Source organism: Gigantopelta aegis, chromosome 8 (assembly GCF_016097555.1).
Source record: "Gigantopelta aegis isolate Gae_Host chromosome 8, Gae_host_genome, whole genome shotgun sequence".
In the NCBI taxonomy this organism is placed as follows: Eukaryota; Metazoa; Mollusca; class Gastropoda; order Neomphalida; family Peltospiridae; genus Gigantopelta; species Gigantopelta aegis.
Window position 1 is genome coordinate 25,866,721 of NC_054706.1, and position 26,353 is coordinate 25,893,073.

Below are 26,353 nucleotides of genomic sequence, written 5' to 3' on the forward strand. Positions count from 1 at the left end.
ATGAGCAGCCCGACCAGGGTCAATAGTGGGCGAGGGTTGGGTTTAGTGCTATTGAATTTGCAAATATCCTGTAGGATTAAAGCCAAATAGAAAATGTTGCATAAATTTTTAAAGGTAAATTTAACACATAATTTAGAACAGTTTATCGAAAATGAAAATGGAGCAAATTGGTTGATTCGACTTTGTTGATCCTAAGGTTGGTAGTCTAAATATAGAATGTACTGCATCATGAAAGTATCACACGTGGCCAACAATAGCCAAAACTACATGTAGAAAATATTGTGACGTCAGCTGGCTAACTATGTTACAATAAACCCCCAAAGCACTTTGTTTTAGCAGCAAGGTGAGGTGAAAGTTCATAACATGTCTAGTTTTAATTAATTAGAAAGCAGATGGTAAGAATTAAATGAGTACATATTACCAGTTTGCTCTATGAATTTAGTGAAGAATTGTCAATGTCATTGCCAGTAGTAACATTTTGAAATGTTTAGGGCATAAGGCAGTGGTGAAATTAAAGCAATGTTTTTGATAGTACTGACATTTTTGTCTTGTATTACTTAACATATAATCATACGACGACTTAGAGAAAGTACTGCGCTTGGTAGTCATTCAGTTTTCACAGTACTTTGTAGCTTACAAAACGTGCTAGATTTACAATATATTTGTTTGGATCCCATCTGAACTAGTGCCCTATGACTCGTATATATCAAAGGCTGTGGTATACGCATTCATATCTACAGGCATCGGAATTAAGAGTGGAATGATCATTTGAGTTACCAGAACGTTATCACGTCAAGAAAGTCAAAAACGGTACTTCGTTTTCCACTAAATTATTGTGAACAAAACCACCACCATCTAAATTTTGATTAACTGTGTGCTGTTTAAATATAAGTTACGCACATGAGTATCAATACAACGAGAACAGTTAAATGAATGAATAACAAAGCATCAGTAAAGGAATAATTAACAGCAATTGTAAACATGATGAATGTGTCTAATTTATGGGAACTTGTACATAGGTTACCAGGCACCATGCTTACTTTGATGCCTGTTTAACTGGTAAAGTGTGTACAAACCACCCTGACTATCTGGTACCCTATGTGGTGTCAAAATAACCACTTTAAGACTCCAAGTAGATGAGTTAAAAAGAAATATGCAAAGTGATATTAAACAAGCCTTCCTTTCTCTTCCCCCACTCCTTCATACTATTTACAAAATGAAGAAATGTATTTGCATTATGCCCACACTTGGACTCGTTTACAAAAAGAAGAAATTTATTTGTACAATGCCCAGAGTATAGATGTTACATACCCCGATGTTTGTGAATGTTGTGAATTTTCTTTTTTGAAAAATACACTTCATAAACTGAAATTATATCAAGCGGACAATTCTGCAGTAACAGCACATTTTTCCATGCAAACGAATCATACAAAAAGCACAACCACAATGTAAAAACCAACATAAACATGCATGCAACTGATTAAGACGAAACGATGTGAGACACGAACGGCACCAACAGAACAAAAATAAATAAATGGAAGCAACCATACCTTAATGGGCGTACTACTTGAAGCTGGCGACAATGGGTAGGCAAGCATGCTCACCTGTCCACAGGACAGTTGTGCCATCTCTTTTGCCCGCTTGAACAGTTCGACATCCATGTCCGTCACACCCGGCGGCAGTTCAGGCACTTTCTCACATTCTGAAATAAGAAATCAAAATAAAAAAGAAATTCAGCTTTTAAAACAGGAAAGTGTGCAAACAAAACAAATCATAATGGTATATTTATACATAATTTAACTTCTCTATTAATATGAAATAGTTGATAAATGATTGTGTGCAGTTTTGTAGTCAAACTATGATTCTAATCATTTAAATGTTATTTGCTGTATTTGCATAAAAGACTAAATTTGAACTAAACATTGTACTCTTTAAACATAAGTTTAGTACAATGGATAACAGATTAATTTCCTTATTTCCTACATGTTTTCAAGACTAGGAACAATCATCTTAAAATTTTAGGAGTACATTTGAGGGAATATGAAATTCATCAGACACAATAATAGTAAAATGTTAACCATTATAAAATTATACTGATTACTTACAAGTCACCAATTATTCCATTAAAAAAAAAAAAATTACCATTTCATTTCATTATGAATTTTTGGAAACCATCTAACAACAATTATTATTTAAACAGTCATTTGAAAGGATACAATACAGTGAATAATGCTATAACACAATACGCAACTAAAAATAAGTTTGCATGAACGATAACACAAATTAAATTATGGACAAGTAATCTGAAAATAAAAAGTTAAATGAATAAAATTATCTTACTATATATCAGTATAAGATTAAGAATATATATTTAAAACATTCAACACCAGCATATACCAGTACACCTCCTCAATCACACATGCACATTTGTACGTGCACATACATACATACACTCACTCAAGTTTGCTTTGGATCACAAAATGTATTCTGAACACGAAAAATTGCCATGATGAAAGAATATGTACGAGTTCTTTGAATAAACGTCACACAAGCACCATACTTTGGACTTTGAAGAATGTTGAGAAATAAATGTACTTTGTTCCACCTGCTTGTTTACGACTAATCTTCACCGTCCAAACACTGACATTAAATCACCATACCTGCACTCCAGAATGGCATAACACTGGTGACATCACTTAGCAAGAGTAAAGTACCTCCTTCTAAAGGACAACCAGTTACCGGCAGTATTTTAAGCATGACGTCCGTTCATCCGAGCAAGAAGACATGGAAGTTGTAATAAATACTTCGAAATGGGTCCTCACATTCCACATTTTTGCAAAAGACAGCTGATAAAGAGCTTCATGGCGATGGCCCATTTTCCAAGAGGATCTGAAGGTCTCCATACTTCCGATTCTTAGCAAATCTTAACCACTTTCATCAACTTGTTCAACTGCAAGACAGTAGTACTGGATACAGTTCTTGAGATTTTTCCTGGACTTTGACAAAGATCATTGTGCAAGGATTAATATTGCAAAACGTAGGTGAACAGGGGTCACTGGATTTTACAACCTCCAGTTTCATCACAGGTAACCACAAAAGAACATTACTGGGATACAAGGTTAATTCTCCTGGATTAATGCATGTACTAATAGTGCCAGGTTTACAAATACCAACAGATTAATTCCTATTTAACAAGTAGAGCATGACTGAGTTAACCATTAGCACAGGTGGAACTAAATAACCAGTAGCCAGTCTTTTAGTTTATGATCGTCATTAAAAAATGTTCATTCAATCCAAGAACTTGGAATTCATCAGTTAAGTGGAACCAGCTTAAAAAGATAAAAATTCATGATTGGTAGAAAGCATTGGAGATGTGATTATAACTAGCAATTACATGACCGTTACATGATCTATAATAAATGTCGTCATATTTTTAATGTATATTTGAAAATGCCAATCCAAATGCATTTTTCAAAAAGGAATGTAACTGCAGAATAAAAACGTCAATGACAGTAAAAAAAAAAAGGAGCAACTTTTAAAATTAATGATCCTTAGCAAACTTTGAGTGAAAAATATTTACATATTTAATTACAAAGTATAACGAACCATAATATAAAACAACTAAAAGTAATTCAAAACTGCACAAAGGTATTGAGAAGTGAAAACCAAAACCAGCCCCACAAACCCGCATTGCCAGAATATGACCTGCCGTGCCATCCTGTGAAGGATGTGCAAGGCCACAAGGAAAACCAAACAAAAGACTATCAATGAAAAATTAAAAGTTCTTTCAGACAAAAAATCTTTATTTCCATGTCCAAACATCACATGGTAATTCTTCGGAGGTTTTTCTCATCTTGCCATGTAAATCCGTGGGTGTGAGTCATGGCAGAATGCGATGATGGCTGTCTATGTGAAGAGTAGCAGAGCAAAAGAAAATCATACAGAGAGACTAATTAGCAAGCACGCGCATTATAATAAAAAACAGTATTGATGTCACAACCAGTGACTGGCCATCCTCCACAAGACAGCAACGACAGACCATATTCTGGCAATGCGGGCTGCCCTACCAGTAGGTACCACAAATGTTAACGCATTTTGGAAAAAACTGAAATCCGACCCCAGGCAAACAGCATCCCACACTTATTAGTATAGAGCACTACAGCAGGAAAAGGTTAGTAGAGCAAGGACGGCATTCAGTTAGGTTATATAAGTGAAGGAAGGAAAACAGCAGACACGATGAACAGATGGATGAACTGATGAATGAATGGATGGATGGATGGCCAGAAGAAAAAAAAACTAAAATCATGCAAATATAGCATGAAAATATATTCCACATAGCTGCTTGCTTTTGAAGTTTCCCTTCTTCTTTGAGAGAGAAGACAATATATGCTTGCAGGAAATTTAGAGAAAGTTTTATGATGATGCACTCATGGTATGGTACTGGAAAAGCAAAGTGGCGTGGTCTGGTGGTGTTGATTTTTGTCTTTTTTTAAGAAAATAAAAGTGAACGGGTACGTGATATGCACAGAGCTTGCTTACTAGCTACTTCTTCAGACATAGCCACATCGCATCACATAAATTTCATCTTACCCTTGGACCCGCGACCTCTCCCTCGTCCGTCCTTCGGTGACGAGTCCACAGCTTTGAGAGAAAAACCCCGTCCTCTTCCTTTCAGCTTGACGCTCGTGTCACCAATTTGTAATCGCCAGTCAAACATGTCGTTACCTCTACCCCTACCCATACCCAGAAATGAGAATGATGGGCTATAAAATGCACTAAGCCCAGAAAAATCCTTAATCCCTCCCAGAACACATGGTCGTGGTGGTGATGGAGCACTTTCAGACACGTTTTTATCAGCGGACGTATCTGTCCGTTTCCTTCTCCGCTTCTGCAGCGAATAATCGGCAAAATTTCTCTTTCTCTCTCCTTGGGCACTGAATAAATGAGACAACCCATCGAAAAGGCCTTTAAGCTGCCCGCTGCCCGGAGGTTTTCCCAGTCTTTTACGACCCTTATTAACTTGAAGACGTTTGGATTTTTTCAAGAGTTTGCTCGCAGCCTGCTGCGATTTGCTCTGGTTTTGTTTGCCTTGTTTCGAGGCCCTGACTACACTTAAATAATCGGTTTGCAGTGAACTAAGAGAAACTCTAGATTTGCGCTTGTTGCTGGGTGTGAAGAATTGAGTCAAACCATCTACTAAGCCTTTCGGCTTGTTCATGGTCAGGAAGGGTTCAAAGGTGGTCGTGTCCGAGTCATTGCCATCAGACTCGCTCGACGATGCCGAACTGTGTTTCCCCTTCTTCTCACCTGAGGAGTCCAACTCTTCGCCATTTGTCAACGATGTATCACCTTTTTTCTTTCGAGGACCTCGCTTTTTGGAATCCACAAATTTCCTGTAAGAGAACAGGATAAGGTCGATATACATATATACTGTAAATCATAAATTTTTTAGTGATCGTAACCTTTAGCAAAATCCAAATAAGTGACTTAAAACTTTAGGGAGGTCATCGTAGTAGAAAATAAATTGTAGGATAGCTGAAATAATACTATTTATCAATTTTGACCTCATGCAGCTCAGAGTAAACTTAAATTTAATAGAGAATTGAAGTAATGCACATGCTATGTTTGCTATCCTTTTGGTTTAATCAATAGCATGTAGCCTTGTTTGTGATCAGTTAATCACAGACAAAACAATCGCACAAAAGTTTTTCGGAACAGTCTGTTGTACATATTTTAAAATTTAGTATCATGTATAGCCTTGCCAAATTGGCTAAAATTTTATACTTGCTAACATTTCCTAATATTTGTTTGAATATAATTACTGTGTTCAGGTGTCTAAAGAATGCGAAACACAGAGCCCCACATTTGAACAAATTGCATTTCTAGTCTTTATTAGGAAGAGTCAATGGAGAATTAAAAAATACTTTGAATGCTACATTCCATACTTTTTTCTTTTTTCTTTACTATTACAGACCATTCCTTTATCTCCTTTATATGTGATTAAGGAATTATATAAATAGGTATATTTATTACACATGTAGGATTATAAATCAATATCACTAGAGATAATTAATCATGCTTAAGGGCATAGTTCCTCTTTACCTTTCCCTTCTAACACTGACTGAATAGTGATTTTTAAACCTGGGTTTTAAAAACAGTTAGTCTGATGTAGTCATAGATTGTTCATTTATAAATAAGTTTACATTTACATGACTGCCCACAGTTTTGCCTGCAATTTAAATGTTTCTATATGCACACCAGTAACTGTGCTACAATAACAGAATGGTAAAACTATGAATAAACTGAAACCAAGAGAATTATAGATGAAAATGTAAAATTTGATTGCCAAGAGAAATTATTATCAATCCATAATATTGTTTATCCTGCAACCTCTCTTTATACAGATAAAATATGATGACTGATTAAAACAAAGTGATAAACATGCCACAGACACGAGCCTGGATCCAGGATTGATCTCATACACATGGGTACAGCCTGCAGAACTAAGTCACTAGAAACACATATTTGAAAGGCAGGCAAAATGGAACACGGCAGGAGGAATATGTAAATATTTTAATGAGGACAAAGTATGGAAAGCAATATCTAAATAAGTGCCAACTAGCTCTCTTGAATGGCTGATCTTTCAGTAAAAACTCTTTTATCATGCATGTACCAACATGCTGTTTATTGAATCATAACACAACAAAGGGATGGATTTGTCATAGCAATTTAAGACAAATAACAAGTGAAAACCCAGTAATCATTTAAAAAATATCATTGCAGATCAATTTTGCAAATGCTTTTTGCAACATGGCAATGTTGATTACTGTAACAAATTTCAAGATCATCACTTGTCATTTGTCAAAATGATATAATTAAAATTAAGTTCCACAAAGCAAATTGGTTTAATACTATGCACAATAGAGATTCACAAAATACTGTCAATCCATGCATGATTACTGTTACAACTAAGGTGGGCTTAAAATGGTAAAAAATGGTAAAATTGCTCTTAATTTTATTTAGTGACTACATTCTCAAACAATTTTGAACACTGGGATCAACTACTTGTAGTGATCTCAAGATAAAAAAAAAACAAAAAAAAAACAAATTCAAGTGCAAATCAGAACCAAAAATCTGCAATGGAGGCAGACGACTACATACATGCATGCCTATAAAACATCCCTACTTACAATCTAAGAACAGTGCTCGCACACCATAACTATATAAAATTAACTACATATTAGGGCACAATTTGGGGTGAACATTAAAGTGTTGTAAGTACAATGAAGATATAGTGAGCCTGTAAGATCCATCATGTCACTGATAAAAAATTTACATTGATTTACGTTATTTTATCACAAATATTGCATTTTCTTTTCTTATTAAAGAGCCAACAGTGTATCATTTTGGCAGATAAGACAGTGATAAACTGAAATTACAAATGTTTTTTCTCAACTTTTACTCAAACCTAGAATTCCCCACTAAACGACAACCTACAAAACACAATTTTCTGGGGGGTTTCCATCTATTTATTCACATTTATTTCCAAAAGTGCAGACTCGTTCACAAAAATAATTACTTATCACCATCCAACATAAAGGAGGTCGTCACACTCCATCATAGGCCATAGAAGTTAAGTCTCATGTGATTTCTTCTAGTACTGAGATATAGTAATCTTGTGAAAAAAATAAACAGTGCAGATTAACAATGCTGACTGTGACTAAAAGGTGAATATCACAAGATGCATTTGCTTGCTAATTTGCAGACATAAAATTAGGAAAAGAATATCTAAGAATTTAAGAATCGTTTAATTTTTTGTTAACGTACAGGATAGCAAGAAACTTTAACAAATGTTTCAGATTTTAAAAGGAAACAAGGCACCTAAAACTGTTTGTAAATATATGCTTCGATACTGCATGTTGCAGCATGTGATTTTTAAAACTGGTACTGTCTTGACAATATTTGAAGAAGTCAAGCCAAGTATAAAATATCCTTCAAAATGTTTATGGATGATACATTCTAAGGGGCCGTCCATAATTTTCAATATTTTCATAAGCCCCCCTCCCCCCGAAAGTGTACATCCCTAAATGAAAAATGTTGAAAAACATTTTTCATTTTCAAAAAAGTGTACACTGGCCCCTTATCCCCCCCCCCCCCCCCCCAACTATTATAGACTACACAAACCGATTCAAGTTAAAGTGCTGCTGGTAGCAAAGGAAATGCAATTATGATTTTTTTAAAATGTAAATAAAATAGGAACCAAGCAGACACAAAGCAAGCAAATCCAACAAAACCACCTAAAGCAACAGCCAGCCAGAACAGCGGGGCCGTGACACCCCATGTCTGCACAACAAGCACACACTGTCGCCAGTGAGACTTACTTGTGACAGTTGCCCTTAGCGTTTGCTTTAGATTTGGCCAGTAGCTTAGCTGCCTGTGCCTTAGCCTGGGCCCTGTACTTGGCCGTGTACCTAGCTGCCATTTCCAGAAAGTGACGGCCTTTCTTTGTTCCTCGATCCGGATCACAGATATTGCATTCCCAGGTGCCTGTGAAAAGAAAGAATCCAAGATGAACATAAACATTTAAAGAGAAACACACAAATACACAAAGCATCTTTGTTCAATTATACTTTCTGAACGTTTAAAATATTTTTAAGAGGGGAAAATTATAAACTGTCTGTGGCAACCCATCAACGTGACAAATGTTAACCTGCATCAAGATGATGATTAATAGACTTGCAGTTTGCGAAAAATGTTCACAAACACAGAAATTTCTATAATATTTGTTAATTACAAAACAAAATTTTAAAACTGAAAGAAAAAAAGTTGACATATATTCTGATGAAAATACATAAATGCAATTATAAAGCAAATTTCATTGGTCTAAGTATTAGTTTGTGACAAATGGAGGGCAACATGAAAACTTAATGGAACTAAATACCAAGTTCACATTGTCGATGTCATTGGAAATGTCTTACCTGTATCATGCCTTTTGACTTCATCAAGGCAAGGTAAGAAACTACCACACCAACCTCCCAAAACCAAAGAAAAAGAAATCCCAAACAAGACCTGTATGTTCAAAGCACTCTATAGGAGAATACAGTCATACTGTTTAAAACAAAATGTCATAATGTATCCTCCATTTGAAATTCATCATATAGTTCATACTGGAAATGCCCTGTTGAATGAATACTAGTACCCATGATGTCTCAAGTTGGAACCTTGCAGCACAGTGTAAAATAAAACATTACTGTGGGCATTTTATCCAAGAATAGGTGGCCACATTGTCAGGTTTGATTCTTAATTAACCTTCTGACTACTGCAGGTGAGATATCTCGCCCAACATCACACCAGTCGATATACTGTACACGGTATATGGTGCATTTCCCAGTTCATTTTCCCCACCATTTGGTACACGGCACTCAAGGAAACATATTTAACAACAGAAAACAATTTAGTTTAGAGCTTGGCTGTTTTAGTTTTTCATGTTTCAATGGAAAATAGCTTGGAATTTTGAGTTCAAAAAGTGGTTTTCGACAAGTATTTTCACTTGACAACAATGGCGGCATGTCATGGTCATTTTCAGGGATCGATAGGCGATTGCGACAGCTAATTTGATAATAAATTTTATCATTTTACCAACAACGAAAATCACCAAATATGGGGATATGAATAGTAGTTCGTTTTTTTTTTTTTAATTCTGGTCAGAAAACCACCGATATTGGAAATAAATACTGGACAGCTGGCCACAAATGCCTGTAAGTAAATGCAACCTTTTAAAAAAATTTGCCAAATTTTAATCAACATAAACTAGAAAACCCCACGAAAATACTACTTACTAATTCAGAAATGAACTTTATTTTATGTATTTATAAAACATTTAAGTGAGTAAAAATTATAAACTTGTACACACTCAACATGGTTTTTGTAAAAAATTAATCCAGTAGTCTAAAGGTTATAGGCACATCACACAATTCAAATAATTAAAGTATCTCTTAAATATACCTTTAGGAGCTTTGGTTAATGGTGGATCACAACATTCCATATGAAAACCACGATCACAGGCATCACAAAATAGCATGTTATCCTGAAAAAACACACACAAAAAACCTCATTAATACTCAACATCCAGCAGAATGGGAAAAAAGCCTGTGCATTAAATGCACCATGTTGCAGGGGACAGTATTTCAAAATATAGTAACCAAAGTCGTTTCATGCAAATGTTACTTGGTTAACAGCTTGTTTGGTTATGTTAATTATATTTTAAAAACACTTAATACACGTGTATTGTGGTCTGTCGTACACTGACTTTTCAAATATAATTCAGAATGTAAAGGTTCACCACGTATCCGATTCATTCTGAAACATAAGATGCAAACTATGGTTTATCTTAAATACTGATACCAGACCACCAGTTAATTAATATTAACTAATCGGAAGAAGTACTTGTAGTATTCAACAAACTGACCAATGATAGATTATTATCAATTAAAATGTACACTGCATCCAACTTACTAACGACAATAATCATTTTCTTACCTCCTTCCCAGACTTTCCACAAAATGAACACTTCTTGCATTCAATACACTGCCACCTTAACGTTCTCACTTTTTCGGCAAGACTAGGGGAAAATTTGAGGCAAGATGGATGACCTAAAAGATAACAGAACATTATGTAAACTCAGTCATTTCACATTTAACACATTTCAAAAGTAAGTCGACACTGATGACTTTTTATGTCGACCAATCAATTGACAACCAGTGGTTCATTCAGGTTACACTTTCAGTAAACCATTTTTGTAATTTTAATGATGACCTTGATAAAGCCAAAACTAACTTTATTTTTAAAAAATTACTTTAAAAGACAACTTTTAGATTCTACAATCAATGTGAACGAACAATTCGGAACAAAGGACAAATAATTTCAAAGCTTTTTCGTCTAGAATGTAATTCTTCTGAATGTAATTTCAAAATATTAAATCAATATGCTGTGGGCTATTTTAAGTGTGCAAAAAATACAGCGTGAAATCTGACATTTTGCTTTGAGGGTATGAAACAAAAAGTCACCCCAAAAAAATATTAGTTTTGTCGACGTTATTGCTAGGGGGGTTTACTGATGAGTATGCCATACAATTTGCTTTGATGACAAGAAATGAATTTTAAAACTTTTTTCTTATAATAAGAGTCAATAATTGCTGAAGACACAATATGTCAAACCATATCAAATCTCCCATGGTCAGAAGAAGGAAAAGGTTTATTTAACAACGCACTCAACACATTTTATTTATGGTTATATGGTGTTGGACAAATGGTTAAGGACCACACAGATATTGAGTGAGGAAACCCGCTGTCACCACTTCATGAGCTACTCCTTTCAATTAGCAGCAAGGATCTTTTATACGCACCATCCCATAGACAAGATAGCACATACCACGGCCTTTGTTACACCAGTCGTGGTGCAGGAGCGAGGGCATGAAGTGATATATGAGCTGAGCAAAAGCCTGTTTAGACTTGAACGTACCACTGTTTCCACAGTTGGCACATGATATGAGAACTTCCTCTTCACCATGTCTGTTCTTCTCAGCAGTACCAAGACAAAAACTGCAGATAGGTAATGGACGGGCACATTTCTGAAAAATAATTTAACAATAAAAAATAAATCCAACATCAAAAATTAAATATAAACTCTTAAACCTACATACATCAGGAGTGGGAATTGGTGAACTGTAAAAAAGAGGAAATCTAGTGGGGTCCCCGAAATTCTTGAAATCCTAGGTTAAAATCTATGCCATCTGACACATTTTGGAGGAAAGGACGATTAAAATGCAAGGAAATGCAATGTTCCATGAGAGGAAAACAGCTGATCAGAGGAGAATTCCCACCCCTGATACATATAAACACTTCAATGCAAATCTCCAAGAAGATCTTCTTAACCCAACATTCTAACAATCTATACATAACAATTGTACGAACAGTTACTTGCAAACTTATGTAAACTTTTGAAACACATTCAATGTGCGACAGTTTTCTCCATAAAATTTACAAATATAAAAATCCCCTAGGTTTCCTAGGCTAGTGGCCACAGTTTCATCTCCCTCTTCTTATTTTTATACAATAAAAAAACACTTAAATTGTTTAACAAAATAAAATGTAAAAATAAAATACCTAATGATTCACTGATAAAATGCTGCATCTGGTCATAGCAAACTTTTGTTTTAAGAACAAATTCCAATTCAATCTGCATCTAAGCAGAAACTGTCCAGATGACTAATCATATAAGCCAGCGATAACATGTCACCAACTCGGATATACAGGGGAATCCCTAAGCACCTATTACAGGTAAATGTTTTTACCCAGCAACTACTGACTGATTATAGACTGACTATTTAAAGCCAGTTATAAACTACCGCACTAGCTGGATCACTTGTCACGCGATCTGACTGACTTGTACTGTTTGCTTTGACTGTATGTTTTTAACATTGTTAATTTTAATCGATAACAAATTTTGTGTTGTGGTAAGTGATATATATATATATATATATAAATAGATAAACATTTATTTATGAATCATGAGTTTAAAAAACTATTTTTTTTACAGTAATAATTTGTTATAGATCTACAGTAATTTTGAAAGGTAGGCAAAAAGCTCACCAATTTTAAACCAGTAACTTTTGTAACAAACAGAAAACAACCCTTCAACTGACTGCAATAATTTTTATCCACTACAAAAAACTTGCCATCAGTAAGACCTGTTTCAATTCATATGCAGCAGTGCTTTACATCTCACTGATAATTTGCATGCATCAAGATTTTTTTAGGTCTGTTCTGAGTATACTATAGAGTTGTAGATATTCTGAAATGCACTTTAAGTTGAAGCTTAATATTTTAGCTGTTTAACTGTGCTCAACATGGGTGTCATTATTTTTGGCATACATATTTTGGGCACTGTTTATTGCCTTGACTTTGGTGCAATCTAAAGCAATGGCAATTGCTGGCAGTGCCACTGTTACATATACGTTAGAAGTCCTGTTGTTGATTTTCAGGATGAAAACAGTAACAGGTTAAAGACACAGGCTATCAGATTCATCCTGTTCAGAATGAATAAGGAATTCTACTTGGCAAACCTCACAGAGTTTCTTCACAGGATAAAGTCAATAACCTACAGGTAGACATATTTAATATTATATTCCCTATATATGCCACCTGTTGCTGTGAGTAATATGGGTTTTGTTTTGAAACAAAATACACCAATTGTTAAATTTGAGGTAAATGAGGTTCAGCTGTTTTGTGCAGAATTTTTTTTTTAATAAATGATAAACGTACCTTTAAATGCAAAATGTAACACTAATTTATGTTTATCTTCATCACACAAAAGTCAACATGTTTTGGTGAAGTTTTTTGGGGGTTTTGGGGGGGGGGGGGTGGGGGGGGTGGGGGTAAATTTTTTAAGTGGGAAAACATTCATTGTCATTAACTAGTCACAAAATAACTAGCAAATGAAGAGAAGTCAAAACATGAGTCATAGGTTATATCTAATCAATCTATGTGTGTGTTTTATTTTCGGTCTGGGTTAAAAAATAAAATATTAAATGTAACACATCACTGTCAGTTGTGTAATCATTGTCATCAATCATCTCTGCTTACAAAAGGGAATTTAGCATAAATTAGCATGTTTTGTTTTTACATGCTGTTTTATAGTACGTCATACACTTACAGGCAGTTGTAATCATTAAAAAATGTTCTACTGAGATTTTCTTTTCTTGGTGATGATCTTCTGGAATATCCAGAATATCCAGTTGTGGCAATTCTGGTTAAACTTTTGTTTTTACTTTTCATCAAGATGGGTATCATCAGGAATTTTTTTAAGTGGTTTGTTTTTATAAAGAACCAGTTTTTCAATTTTATGACTTATATTTAATTTTTTACAGGAAAAAGAAAGAACCCAATCTAACAATGTGTCTGGTTAATAGTCCCCTCTGCAGTAAACGTAGTCTTTTAAAATTAGTTATTAATGGTAACGGAAACACTTGTATATACTGTGAAAAACAACATTGATTAGCAACTACTGTTTAATGTTTTAAATTTGTGTATCGATCTCTGAAACTTGCATAGTGAATTGCGAAGCGATACTAAAAAAAAGAAAAAGGTTCCCTGCCACTGTGAAAAATTAGTTCTGCAAAATTTACTTCACAAGCAAATAATACTATCATTCTTGCAATTATCAGAGGTATTCATAAATAATAATAATTATTATTATTATTTGTAACAATAATAATACAGCAGGGATTTATCAAAAAAAAATTGCCATGGTCCGATTAGGCCTCGAATTTGGAAAATAAGAAGGCAAAACCATTTGGCCTGAACCGATGAAGATTTGTTTAGGGCATTATGGTAAAAAAAAATTGTTTAATTTTCAGGGCATTTGAGCACACGAATAGGGGACTGCAGCACACTGCCACCATTAAAGTGCTGTGCCAGACCATACACTAAAATTTCAAATTCAACAATTAAATGCTGTCTTAATTCATTGCAATAATATTTTACACCGATATGTAAGTCAATAATTACGAAAATGCCCCATAAAAGTATTAAAACATCACTCCCGTAGAACACTGCCGGAAACGACCGAGTAAAATTCTCGGTAAAAACATTTGCCTGTAAATAGCCGTGACGTCACGAAGGGAACGCGCTTCACAGAAACCTACCACGAGATGACTATCAGCGCAAGCGAAAGTGGGACCGACAGCGACTGTAAAGCTTGATAATGCGATTCTTCTTTTGATGATGAATAGTGTAGTAATGACGACTGGACTAATATTTGTGCAACACAACAAATAATGCCTTATCAGTTTGAACCTGGAACATCTTCCGACGAACCACCGGCCTGACAGATGACGATGAAAATGGTCGTGGAGACAGCTTACCACTAATTTACAACTTTTATTCTTGTTTTGTTCTTTAGCTTTTCGTGCGAATTATTTTACTACACTGTATGTTCTAATACTTGTGATGTAGTAGAAAAGACGATAAATAACTTGAATTCTACAAGTCAAGTGGACCCGATATCGGTAATTTTAAGAAATAAACAAAAACGACTTTTAGGCCGTCCCATCCATGAAGATGGGGTTTTTTTTTTGGTGAATAATTTCAGTTTAGTTTGACGTAAAAAAAGAAGAAGTGAAAGTGTTTTGGAAATAACAAAACAATACTATTTTTTTTGTGCAGTTGTGAAAACAGTCTGCTCAGAAATAAATAACTTATTTTAATTTTAAAAAATAAACAAAAACGACTTTTAGTCCGTCCCATCCATCTAGGAAGATGTTTTTGTGTGTGAATAATTTCAGTTTAGTTTGACGTAAAAAAAAAAAGTAAAAGTGTTTTGGAAATAACAAAACAATACAATTTTTTTGTGTGCAGTTGTGAAAACAGTCTGCTCAGAAATAAATAACTTATAGCACATTCCATAGTATGAAAAAAGGTTTTCTCTGTGGGAGGTATAGTAAAATTAATTTAATGTATTTATAGTGTTTTACAGGGAACGCCTTTTTTCATGCTATGGAATTTACAAGTCATTTATTTCTGAGCAGATTGTTTTCTAAGATGCATACAAAATTAGCTTCTTTTTTCTTCTTTAACCACCCCCCCCCCCCCCCAAAAAAAAACACCCCTACATTTTTGTAGGATGGGACGGACTATTGTCCGAACCAAATTGTTAACAACTACGAATAGGCTATAGATACTTACTTGTCTGACTTTATTGTTTTAATGTTCTCGAACTATAAAGAAAAATCTCACAAATGAACGAGATGCAAACGACAACAAATCGGATCTCGATGATTGCACGAACCGTGCATGAGAAAACAAATTGACCGGAGTTGAAAGCATAACGCAATTTGGGACATTGACGATATGCACCCCAAGGTCGTTTCGGTGTGGATGACGTCGGCTTGTTGTCATTTGTTTTGTGTCGCAGAAAAATTGTTGGTACAGCATCTTTTTTAAAAACCATAACACATGGTATTCCCATATCTCGCTAAAGCCGACACGCCAGTTTGGACGAATCGAAACTAAAGTGTCTGCTGTCGCAACGGTCTCTGGCATTTTCTTCCTGTCCAGTATTTCCACGTTGTTTTAATCAAATTCACACACGGCTTTCTCACAGCAACATTACTAGGAAATGCGTGAAGACTAAATTTATCGGCTTTTGTGTTGCTACAGCCGCCAACAACACGCCGTTTAACCATAATAAACACAAACGAAGCAATGAACAATGGCGCTGACTATCGAAAGGAGTTCCCTTCGTGATGTCACAGATCAAATCTTACGGAAATTCCCGAAACGAATTCAGCTGGTTCTGTTTTTCAGGGGAATATTTTTAAATGGAAAATATACCGGTATATAAATTTTTTACATTTTTTTATTTTATTTTCTAATCATATTAAATAATATCTTGATTGATATAGCTCAATACATCATACATCTGGCACAGCACTTTAAATTCAAGTACCTGTCCCATGTATGATGAGATTGGGAAACTTAGTAGAAGTAAATAGTAAATCGTGATATTTTTTTCGCCCAATAAATGATGCAGTACACTACAGACATATATTGAGAATGTTTAGCATAAAATTGGGACTTTTCAGTGTCACTTTCATTTTGGAACGGGCCTATGTTCAGACTCAACAGAATATCTGAATAAATCCCTGACCAGGCTGTACAAGTCAGGTGTACTAAAGTACTGTCGGCAATAGAATAAAACTGATTTTCGTCAATTATTTCTTACATATTAAAGTAACAAGTAAATATTTTGTAAATATCTATTTAATGATAGTCTACCTAATTTAGCATTTACTTGTTTGGGCGCTCATTCAAGTACAAGGTGGTTTACTCTTGAAAGTAAAAGAAAAATGTCAGTAAACAGGTGATTTGTGCACTTTATTGGAACAGACTATAACAAATTTTGGTCAACTGTGTGTCAATTTCATGGCTGTTACAATAATATGTGAGGGACTGTTTCTGATGATGGTTTGCCCCTATCCCTCTCCAAAACAAAATATTTGTAGTCATTTATAAGTATTTTTTTAGCAAAACTGTCAAGAACCATATTATGAGTGATCCATTATACTGATATTACAGGTGCTATCTCAATGTTGCCCAATGACAGCTATTGCAAATCATTTCTTTTTTTTCTTTTTTTTAAATAAAATTTTGATTTAACATTTAAAGAAGACACCTTTAACAATATGCCCATAAATGATTATAGGAAATAATTTTATCTACTGGTAGAAAATACATTTTTATTGGAGAATCTTTATCACAGTTCGCATTATATAGCACCTTTAAATTGTTGCAAAATTGTGTAAATTTCTAATGTACTTATATTGAATTTATATTCAATAAATATGCTTGACATAATTAATAATTTATGCTGCAATTCAAAATAATCAGTTAACTTGCAGTTTTAAATTAAAAGTTTAAGGGTAAATGAAATCGACACATATCAATCAAAATGTGTTATAGTCTGTTTCAATAAAGGTAACAAATCACACCTGTTAACTGACATCTTTAGTTTAATTTCAAGAGTAAACACTACCTTGTACATCAATGAGAGCCCAAACAAGTAAATGCTAAATTAGGTAAAGTATCATTGAATGGGTATTTGCAAAATATTTACTTGTCAGTTTAATATGAAAGAAATAATCACGAAAATCATTTTTATTCTATTTCAGACAGTGCTTTAATTCCACATCATTGTGTATATTTGAAGTTGGGTTTAAAGTTAAAATACTTCATAACCACATTTTGAGTCTCCACATCTATAGGTAGATAGACCTGTATTGAAAGCAATTTTCAAAATGCACTTTGGTCATTTGGTGTGCCAACTGTATTACAATTTGTGAAAACTGGAGGTAAACACAAATTGTGCTTCTACTCTACTGGAAAAACAATATCTCTATCTTGTCTTCCAACTGAATCAAGATGAAATAAATAAATAAATAAATAAATAAATGTGGGTTTTTTTTAACTCACAGAACAATAAAAAATGTTGGTTGTTTATAAAAATGTTTTTTTTTGTTAAAGAGTATTATTTATAAATAAATTGTCTTAAAAAATTATTTAACATACATGTATACTAACTGGTTAATGATAAATAAATTACAACTGTAATTAATTACTAAAAATACATTTAAAAAAAAATAATTATAGGCTTATCTAGAAGAAATTAAAACCTAATTACAAATTTAAGCTGGACGCCAAAAATTAATAGCAATTAAAGTAACATTTAGTTAAACATTTTTTTTTTTAAATAGCAATACACAAACAGCTTTTTAGTGAATAAATTACACACATTCACCAAATTAAACTTTAAATTGCATTTGGCAATCAGTAAACAAAGACTTTAAACCCTGTATACATTTACTTTTCTTTTTTTTAACTAGAATGTGCAGTACTTAAGATAATAACAAGTGTAATCAAGATTTGCTGAAATGCAAAAATCCAAAAGAAACATGATATGTGCACAAAGCAGCAGGTAGCGTAGCAAACCGCATGACCTTACACACTAGACCAGGCCCCTGTGGTTGTATTGATTTGTCAATAGGCTTTATCATGGAAGAGAGGCATCGGCTGATAATACTTAACACGGATATCAACAGAAGAGGCCATGTTGCAGCACCATTCAAGGACTAATGCAATCAATAGGAAAACAAGAACACACATGCTACATGCACACACGAAGGAGCTATCCGATTATATTCTAACTTGACCTTTACCTCCTCCAACAATGTTAAAATTCCCAATATTTGTACAGCAAACCATCAACATATATATATACATGCATGTTACAATGTACATGTAATTACTTAGTTATTTTTTTTTACAATATATCTATATAAGGGAATATTTTGTTCAGTATCGCACTGTAGTTTGCTTTGCAAGTTTCAGAGACATTAAGTAGTAGTTGGTAATCAATTTCCAATTGTCACTAATCAAAATTTTAAAAACTAAATGTTCCACATCACAATTCATGTTGTTCAAACCAAATGAGGCAATGCAGGGCTCAACCGTAGTGGTAGCCTGACATGTTTTGGCTACCAATTTCTCACTCGGACTACAAGTTGTCTAAACCTGGTAGTCCGCCGAGCTACTAAATTTTTTGGCATGTCCAGTCACTCCACAATTAACAAGATGGTGTCAGAAATTTGACCTTTCATATGTGTGCTCTCTGCTCTCTTTCTGTGACATATCAATAAACTTTTGAATATTTCTGAATATCACTTTTTCAAATCAGGTTTTAACTCTAGCCAAACATTATTAATCAGTGACAGAAAGGAGATTTTTTCAAAAAAATCTACTTATCTGCTATTTAATGATAAATAGGCAATATCCCTGATTCTGTTTAATGATTTAAAAAAAAAAAAAAATGTATTGTTCATTAAGGGCTATGATGTAGTTTTCATAAGTGTATATTGCTCATGATTAAAAAAAAAACCTCCATAAAATGTTTAAATAAAAATAAATGATTTAGCTTTTTTCTCTCTTGTTTTAAGTTATGGGGCTACCAATTTTTACCGAGGGCTACTAGATTTTATAACTGAAAAAACTTAAGGTCAAGGTCTGCAATGGCTAAAACAACTAATAAAAAATATATAGATATAAATTCAAATATTTATATATATCTCTGATTTATATATTTAGTCCTAAATACAACACAAAATATGCATGCATGAATTGTTATAACTTAATGTTAGCAACTTTTCTTTTTTAGCGAGATGCAATAAAAGATTAAAAGAGGCATATTTATTTATGTAATGGGTTGTTCACAAATAACAAAACTTCATAAGTGTTCAAACTATACACTAGGTAAATTGTAATTAGGATTTATATGATTTAAAAAAAATAATAATAATAAGAATGTTGATAAAATATTCCTTAGAAAATAAACATTCTTGATATATATTATTTTAAGAGGGATGGGTATACATATTGTAATTTATTCATATTTGTGAATGACCCTGAACAAATGTCACTTAGGGAATTACATGTACATGTAGATGACAAAATGACATGTATGTTTGGAATTATGTTTTGTACTTAATTTTATCATCTAATTAGTCAGGAAACAACAGATTCTATTTCATACTATAAAAGACATTTATATATCAATTTTTAATAGTTTTATAAGCATTGTCAGTTTATGCAAGAATGCAACATTTTGTCATCTGCATTGAATATTGGTATATGAAAAAATATAGATCGACAGATAGAGAGAGAGAGAGAGAGAGATTATTGCATGAGCACTATACAGAATTTATGAAACAAGTTTGGGAATTATTTTATTCCAGACGCGAGAGTGAGGGGTATAAAACAATCTCAAACGAGTTTCATAAATTTCGTATGGTACTCCTGCGAATGTTATAATTTATTTATTATCCACAAACTATGGTTTTGAACAAATGTTAAATATGATTGTAATCACTTCACTATCGACATTAATAACATCCAGTGATGTCAAATACAGTGATGCAGATTGATGTCAATTTCAGAAACCGCAACTGTCACAAGGTTGCAGCTGCTATAGCGACATGTGACGTCAGTAGTGTGCATTAACAGTTTTCAAGGTATTGTTATGATCCAGGCAATAAAGATTAGGTGGGGAAAATATGACATTTATTTAACCCAGGGCTAGCTCTGGCTCAACAGAAAATTCCGCCAAATTATCTATTAAACTTACAGAAACCCAGTTATTTTATAACAAAATATCAATTAATACTTGAAATTATTTCGCCAAATTAAAATAAAATTTGCCAATTGTTTTTAAAATTCACAACTGGCGATTTTGGTGAGTACCAGAGCTAGCCCTGTATTGTAGACCACATGGGTAATAAATAAATAAATAAATAAATGTGTGTGTGTGTGTGTGCATGTACAAGTATTTAATTTTATAATATTTGAATTAAACCAACTGAATATAAGTTTATATTTTAATTAAACCCACTAAAAATACAGTTAAATTTTTATAACTGATTTACTGAATTTTTTTTTCATAATGAAAAATCAAACAGAAGAAACAAAATTTCGCAAAAAGAATGCTCGCTAAACATTTCTATTAATTATTTTTCAAGCCCTGAAGGATAGCACTACTGATGTAATGATTTTTAAAATAAGCATTGTACTTAGCAGGTTAATTGTCAATAACAATTAAAAATCTGTTAAAATGTTTAACTACGACAAAAAATATTTTTAAAATTAAATAATTTGCAAGCCCAATAAATATTCAGCTTAATTTATTTTGACTACATAAATATAGCAAATGTGGAAAAAAGTAGCACTTACTTTGTGTCGTTCAAATGGAAGAATGATGTTTGAACCAATATCTTCTTCAAAACTTTGGAAACTGCTACTACTGGAACCAACAGAGTCCGATTCAGAAAGTGCTCCCAATTTCACATGACGACCTTCTTGAACAAGAGTTCCTTTTCTCACTCCCTGCTTTAGGGAGAGACGTAACTGACTTATCAACTCGACGTCATCACAAAGTTCAATTTTATAACTTCTCAAGATGAATTTTTCAATATTTTTCAGTGTTGATCCACCAACTTCACCCAGTTCTTTGACAGATCTTACGATAATTTTGGTCAAGTCTGCTTTTTTCCCAACTTTAAGACGTCTTGTACGCAATTTTAAAATTCTGTCTGGGTCCTTGTAAGTTACCAAACCTTTGTTGTAAACTTTTAAAATTGATCCATCCTTTACCGACAACTCTAACTGTTCCTTTATGGAATCACGGCTAACTTTGTGGTTTTGTAGAATGGCATGACATATTCTGTCAAAACTGGGCCGCTGTTTTTGATATTTAACTTTCCTAACAGCTTCAATCAGCCAGGAAGTGTAGGTTGGGTTTCCAAATCCTGAATGCCCTTCTTTTACCATGATAGGTAGACAATCAACAAGGTGCTAGTAGGGAATAAATCGGTCATAAAACCACATATTGTTGTAAATGTAGTTACATAAGTGGTCATCTAATTGTATAATACAAGTTTTAAAATAATAATATAAAATTTTTGCTGGTAATTTACGTCATTTTTGTAGCAAAACAAACGATTATTACCCAGTGGCCAACATTGTTGAGACACGAAAGTTTTCCAGTGTTTTCACGGCCATGTCAGATCTGGAAAAAAATATAATTATTATTTTATATAAAAAGACATGCGAACCAAAATAAAGAACTGTTATTCCGTGATCAAATGTCGACCTACTAACACAACTGACAAAGTCGGCTAAAACGCCATCGCCAGACAAAGAAAGCGCAAAGAAAACTGTCTGGGACAAAGAGCATATTTTTAAAGTTTAACGATTAAAAATACAGCGATTATAATGGCAACTGCTGCAGTAAAATGATTAGAAAATTCCAATGCAAATAAAAATATTACAAGTTGTGTACAACCGCTGCGCAATAAATAAAACAATGGCGACAAAAATCTCTCTTCGCTTCAAGACGGCAAAATGGCGGTTCATCGCACCGCAAAGCAGGATTGCGATCGCCATATAAAATGATAAAATTACTTACAATAGTGCCACGGAATACAAAACATTTGGCTAAGTAATAATATTTATATTTAGATCAACTTGTTTATATACATTTTATAAGCTGACATGAACCTAAAAGGGGCAAAAAAATAGTTAATCCGCATATGTTTGTAACTCGCATTCCGCGCGGCATACACGGGTTCTAAAACCCCAAATACAAGAAAAACTCACCAATTAAAATCAGTCACAATATTTTGAATCACTGCTCCACCATTTTATCTTTCAAAATAGCATGATCTTATTTACTAGATGAGTATCCCAACATCTACAAAATTGATCAAAGATGCACAATATTAACTCCACCATTTTGAAGATTCTCTATTCAAATATGGCCGCTGCGCAAAACAGACGTTGGCCAATTAGTTGGGAGAATAACGATTTTGATCAGCACAGTCCAATTTTTATATAATTATTTTACTGGTGTACAAACACGATAAATGAAATATTGTTGTATGATTTTAATTCGCCAATAATTGTATTATATGCATGCAATAAATGGAATAATAACATTGGGAGAGTTTAAAGATATATTTATTAATTGTCAGTTGAGCAAGGGCAATTTCTCCCATAAGTGTGTCATGTTGAAACGATCTGTCCTGTTCTATAACTAGACGTGATTTCATTGGTTAAGAAGGCATAAGGTACACATATATGCCCCACCGGCAGTCTTTACGAGTAACAACGTAAATACATTAGAATCAACGATTACTTGCTTCACAGAATCCGATACTAGTATTTACATCTTGCTAGTCACGTTCAATTATTATTATTTTTAATGAATTATGGTAAACAGAATACATGAACTGTCATTATACATAAAATAAACCAGTACTGCATGGAATATAAAATATTACCCAACAAACTATGGCCCATTCTAATGCACTTATAAATTTATTAGCTTAATCATGGACGTGTGTGTGTGTGTGTGATGGTGGTGGTGGGGGGGTTTGTTGGATGGGGAGAGGGGCCTGAGTGGGACATAAATAGTTTCCCGATAAAATGCAATCAATAAAGGTTCGCTATTTTTATTATTATTTCACCCAATATTAATTATGAAAATATTTTCTATTATAATTGTAATAATCTACAAACATGCATAACACACACACACACACACACACACACACACACACACAGCCACACCTACATTCAAACACACACAGCCACACCTACATTCAAACACACCCATCCGCACGTCTCCCCAAAACACCACATGCACATAACTACACAAACTAATATTAAAGGGACATACCCTAGTTTCAACCCGTGAAAATTAACACTAAGTTTAGTTAATCTACAAACCTAAAAATGAATGAATGAATGTTTAACGACACCCCAGCACGAAAAATACATCGGCTATTGGGTGTCAAACTATGGTAATGCAAATAAATAAAGTGATGATCAACATCAATATAAAAATTCAAGGTTCAAACAAAAACAGTGTAAAGAACTGTGCAAAAATACAAATACAAATATCAAAGAATTTTACGGACACCGAATTTTACTCTAAACTTCAATTTGTGCTGTATTGGCCATTCTCAAAGAGAATGTTACACCCCTGCACCACGGTGAGGTTACAGCACGCGCAGGGGACAAACCTAAAACACATTTGGTTAAAGTTACAACTGAGTGAAACATGAGCCTGTGACTTTGAAATGCATTTTGTGATATTAAAAACACCAGGATGACCAAAGACACTCCGAATGTACGGAAATTGATAATCTAAACCATAAAATATAAGTAGAGTATGATTTCAGTTATCAAAAACGGCTATAATAGTCAAAAATATACCTCAGTGTTTACAAACTAGGGTATGTTCCTTTAATAACGTATCTATTTTCTATTAAAATTCGCCTGATGTACGTATTTTGATTAAACCCGTCAGTAAAAGCATGTTTGCTTTGTTTAACGACACCACTAGAGGACATTGATTTATTCATCATCGACTATTGGATGTCAAATATTTGCAGGGTTTCTGCCAGAGGGTAAAGCGGGTATGGCGCCATACCCAAATGTTTTGGCAGATTTTATTTGTTTAAGTTGACCTTTTGACAAAATTAATGACTCTTATAATTACTGTATGATTTTCCCAACCCTAACCCTAAACCTAACCTAATTTCTTTCTTGGGGAGGTCCCCCATACCCCCTGTCAACATTGTAAATATTCAATTACATAGAGCCATACCCAAACATTTCTTTCTCGCAGAAACACTGATTTGGTATTATTAACATATAGTTTTAGAGAGGAAACCCGCTACATTTTTCCAGTAGTAGCAAGGGATCTTTAATGTATGGTATATCAGTCTGTAACGAATAAATAAATAAACAAATAAATAAACGAACAAATGAATGGATAGATAGATAAATAAATATTATTTTATTACGTATGATGTTACGAAGGCTACCATTTACAACAGTAAAAGCTTGTTTGCTTTGTTTAACGACACCACTAGAGCACATTGATTTATTAATCATCGGGAATTGGATGTCACATATTTAGTATTATTGACATACAGTTTTAGAGAGGATACCCGCTACATTTTTCCATTAGTAGCAAGGGATCTTTAATATGCAACATCCCAGAGACATGATGGCATATATCACGGGCTTTTATATACCAGTCGTGGTGCACTGGCCAGAACGAGAAAGCAAGGAAATGTTTTATTTAACAACGCGCTCAGCACATTTTATTTACGGTTATATGGCGTCGAACATATGGTTACGTACCACACAGATATTGAGAGAGGAAACCCGCTGTCGCCACTTCATGGACTACTCTTTTCGATTAGAAGCAAGGGTTCTTTTATTTGCACCATCCCACAGACAGCATAGCACGGCCACGGCCTTTGATATACCAGTCGTGGTGCACTGGCTGGAACGAGAAATAGCCCAATGGGCCTACCGACGGGTATCGATCCCAAACCGACTGCACATCCCGCCCCCGTCAGAGACAAATGATTGCCAGGTTAACTATACGTCACAGTGTAATCGATTTCGATCATGCTGTTTTTTTCATTGGATGTATGGCATTGGTGACCTGGTCATCGCCTAGGAACAGCCAGTCGTATGTCTTGAAAGTGTTAACACACGTACATGTGTAAACAAGTATGTGTTATCAAAAATAAATACCGACGGGGATCGATCCCAAACCGACGGCCCTTCAGACGGGTACTTTACCACTGGGCTACGTCCCGCCCACAGAACGAGAAAAATGCTTTCGATATGCATTTATTGGTGCAGTTCTGCAAGCCAATACTAATAATATTGTCGCATTTGGCACCAACTTAAAATGACGGAGAGCATTGTGTTTGAATTAGTTGGTGGTCTGTATGGGGTCATAATCGAAATTTTAAAATACTTACAGATCTGCTGGAGTGTCGTTAAACATTTATTCATTCATTCGTATCGGGTCACGCCAATTTTTATTATGTAAATTTGATTGTTTGCCAAACATATTTATGACAATGATAATGATAATAATGGTGATGATGATGATGATGGTGGTGCTGATGATGGTGGTAGTGGTTGTAATGATAATGATGATGGTGATGTGAGACTTGTTCTAGATAGAGCATGTCTATTTTACCCCCAACCCAATAGTGCTGCACACGCGCCTGGAGGTCTTCTCAGTTGGGTAGACGGGAGTGGACGTTCTCTCTTCGATTCGATTGCCACAGCCGCCTAGACACCCCTACCTGTTAATATTCCTGCACACGCACCTGGGGGGTCTTCTCTGGTGAGTAGACGCTCTCTCTCTCTCTCTC

The 26,353-nt window shown here is 34.2% G+C and overlaps 1 protein-coding gene across 9 annotated transcripts in view; it reads right to left on the bottom strand.

The window, feature by feature from the left end:
- LOC121379420 (histone acetyltransferase KAT6B-like) overlaps positions 1–22,911 on the bottom strand; it is a 43,560-nt gene extending 20,649 nt beyond the window's left edge. For 3 of the 9 annotated variants that reach the window (XM_041508032.1, XM_041508034.1, XM_041508031.1), the window contains exons 1-8: positions 22,761–22,911; positions 21,336–22,170; positions 11,521–11,629; positions 10,540–10,652; positions 10,006–10,087; positions 8,382–8,547; positions 4,591–5,393; positions 1,551–1,702 (exon numbers count right to left, since the gene is read on the bottom strand). In XM_041508032.1, the coding sequence (XP_041363966.1) occupies positions 1,551–1,702; positions 4,591–5,393; positions 8,382–8,547; positions 10,006–10,087; positions 10,540–10,652; positions 11,521–11,629; positions 21,336–21,932 (2,022 nt within the window). In that variant the 5' untranslated portion in view covers positions 21,933–22,170; positions 22,761–22,911. The remainder of the gene's footprint in view (positions 1–1,550; positions 1,703–4,590; positions 5,394–8,381; positions 8,548–10,005; positions 10,088–10,539; positions 10,653–11,520; positions 11,630–21,335; positions 22,171–22,760) is intronic. The other 6 variants (XM_041508036.1, XM_041508033.1, XM_041508038.1 and 3 more) reach the window with 5 other exon arrangements.
- Between the last annotated feature and the right edge of the window lie 3,442 nt (positions 22,912–26,353).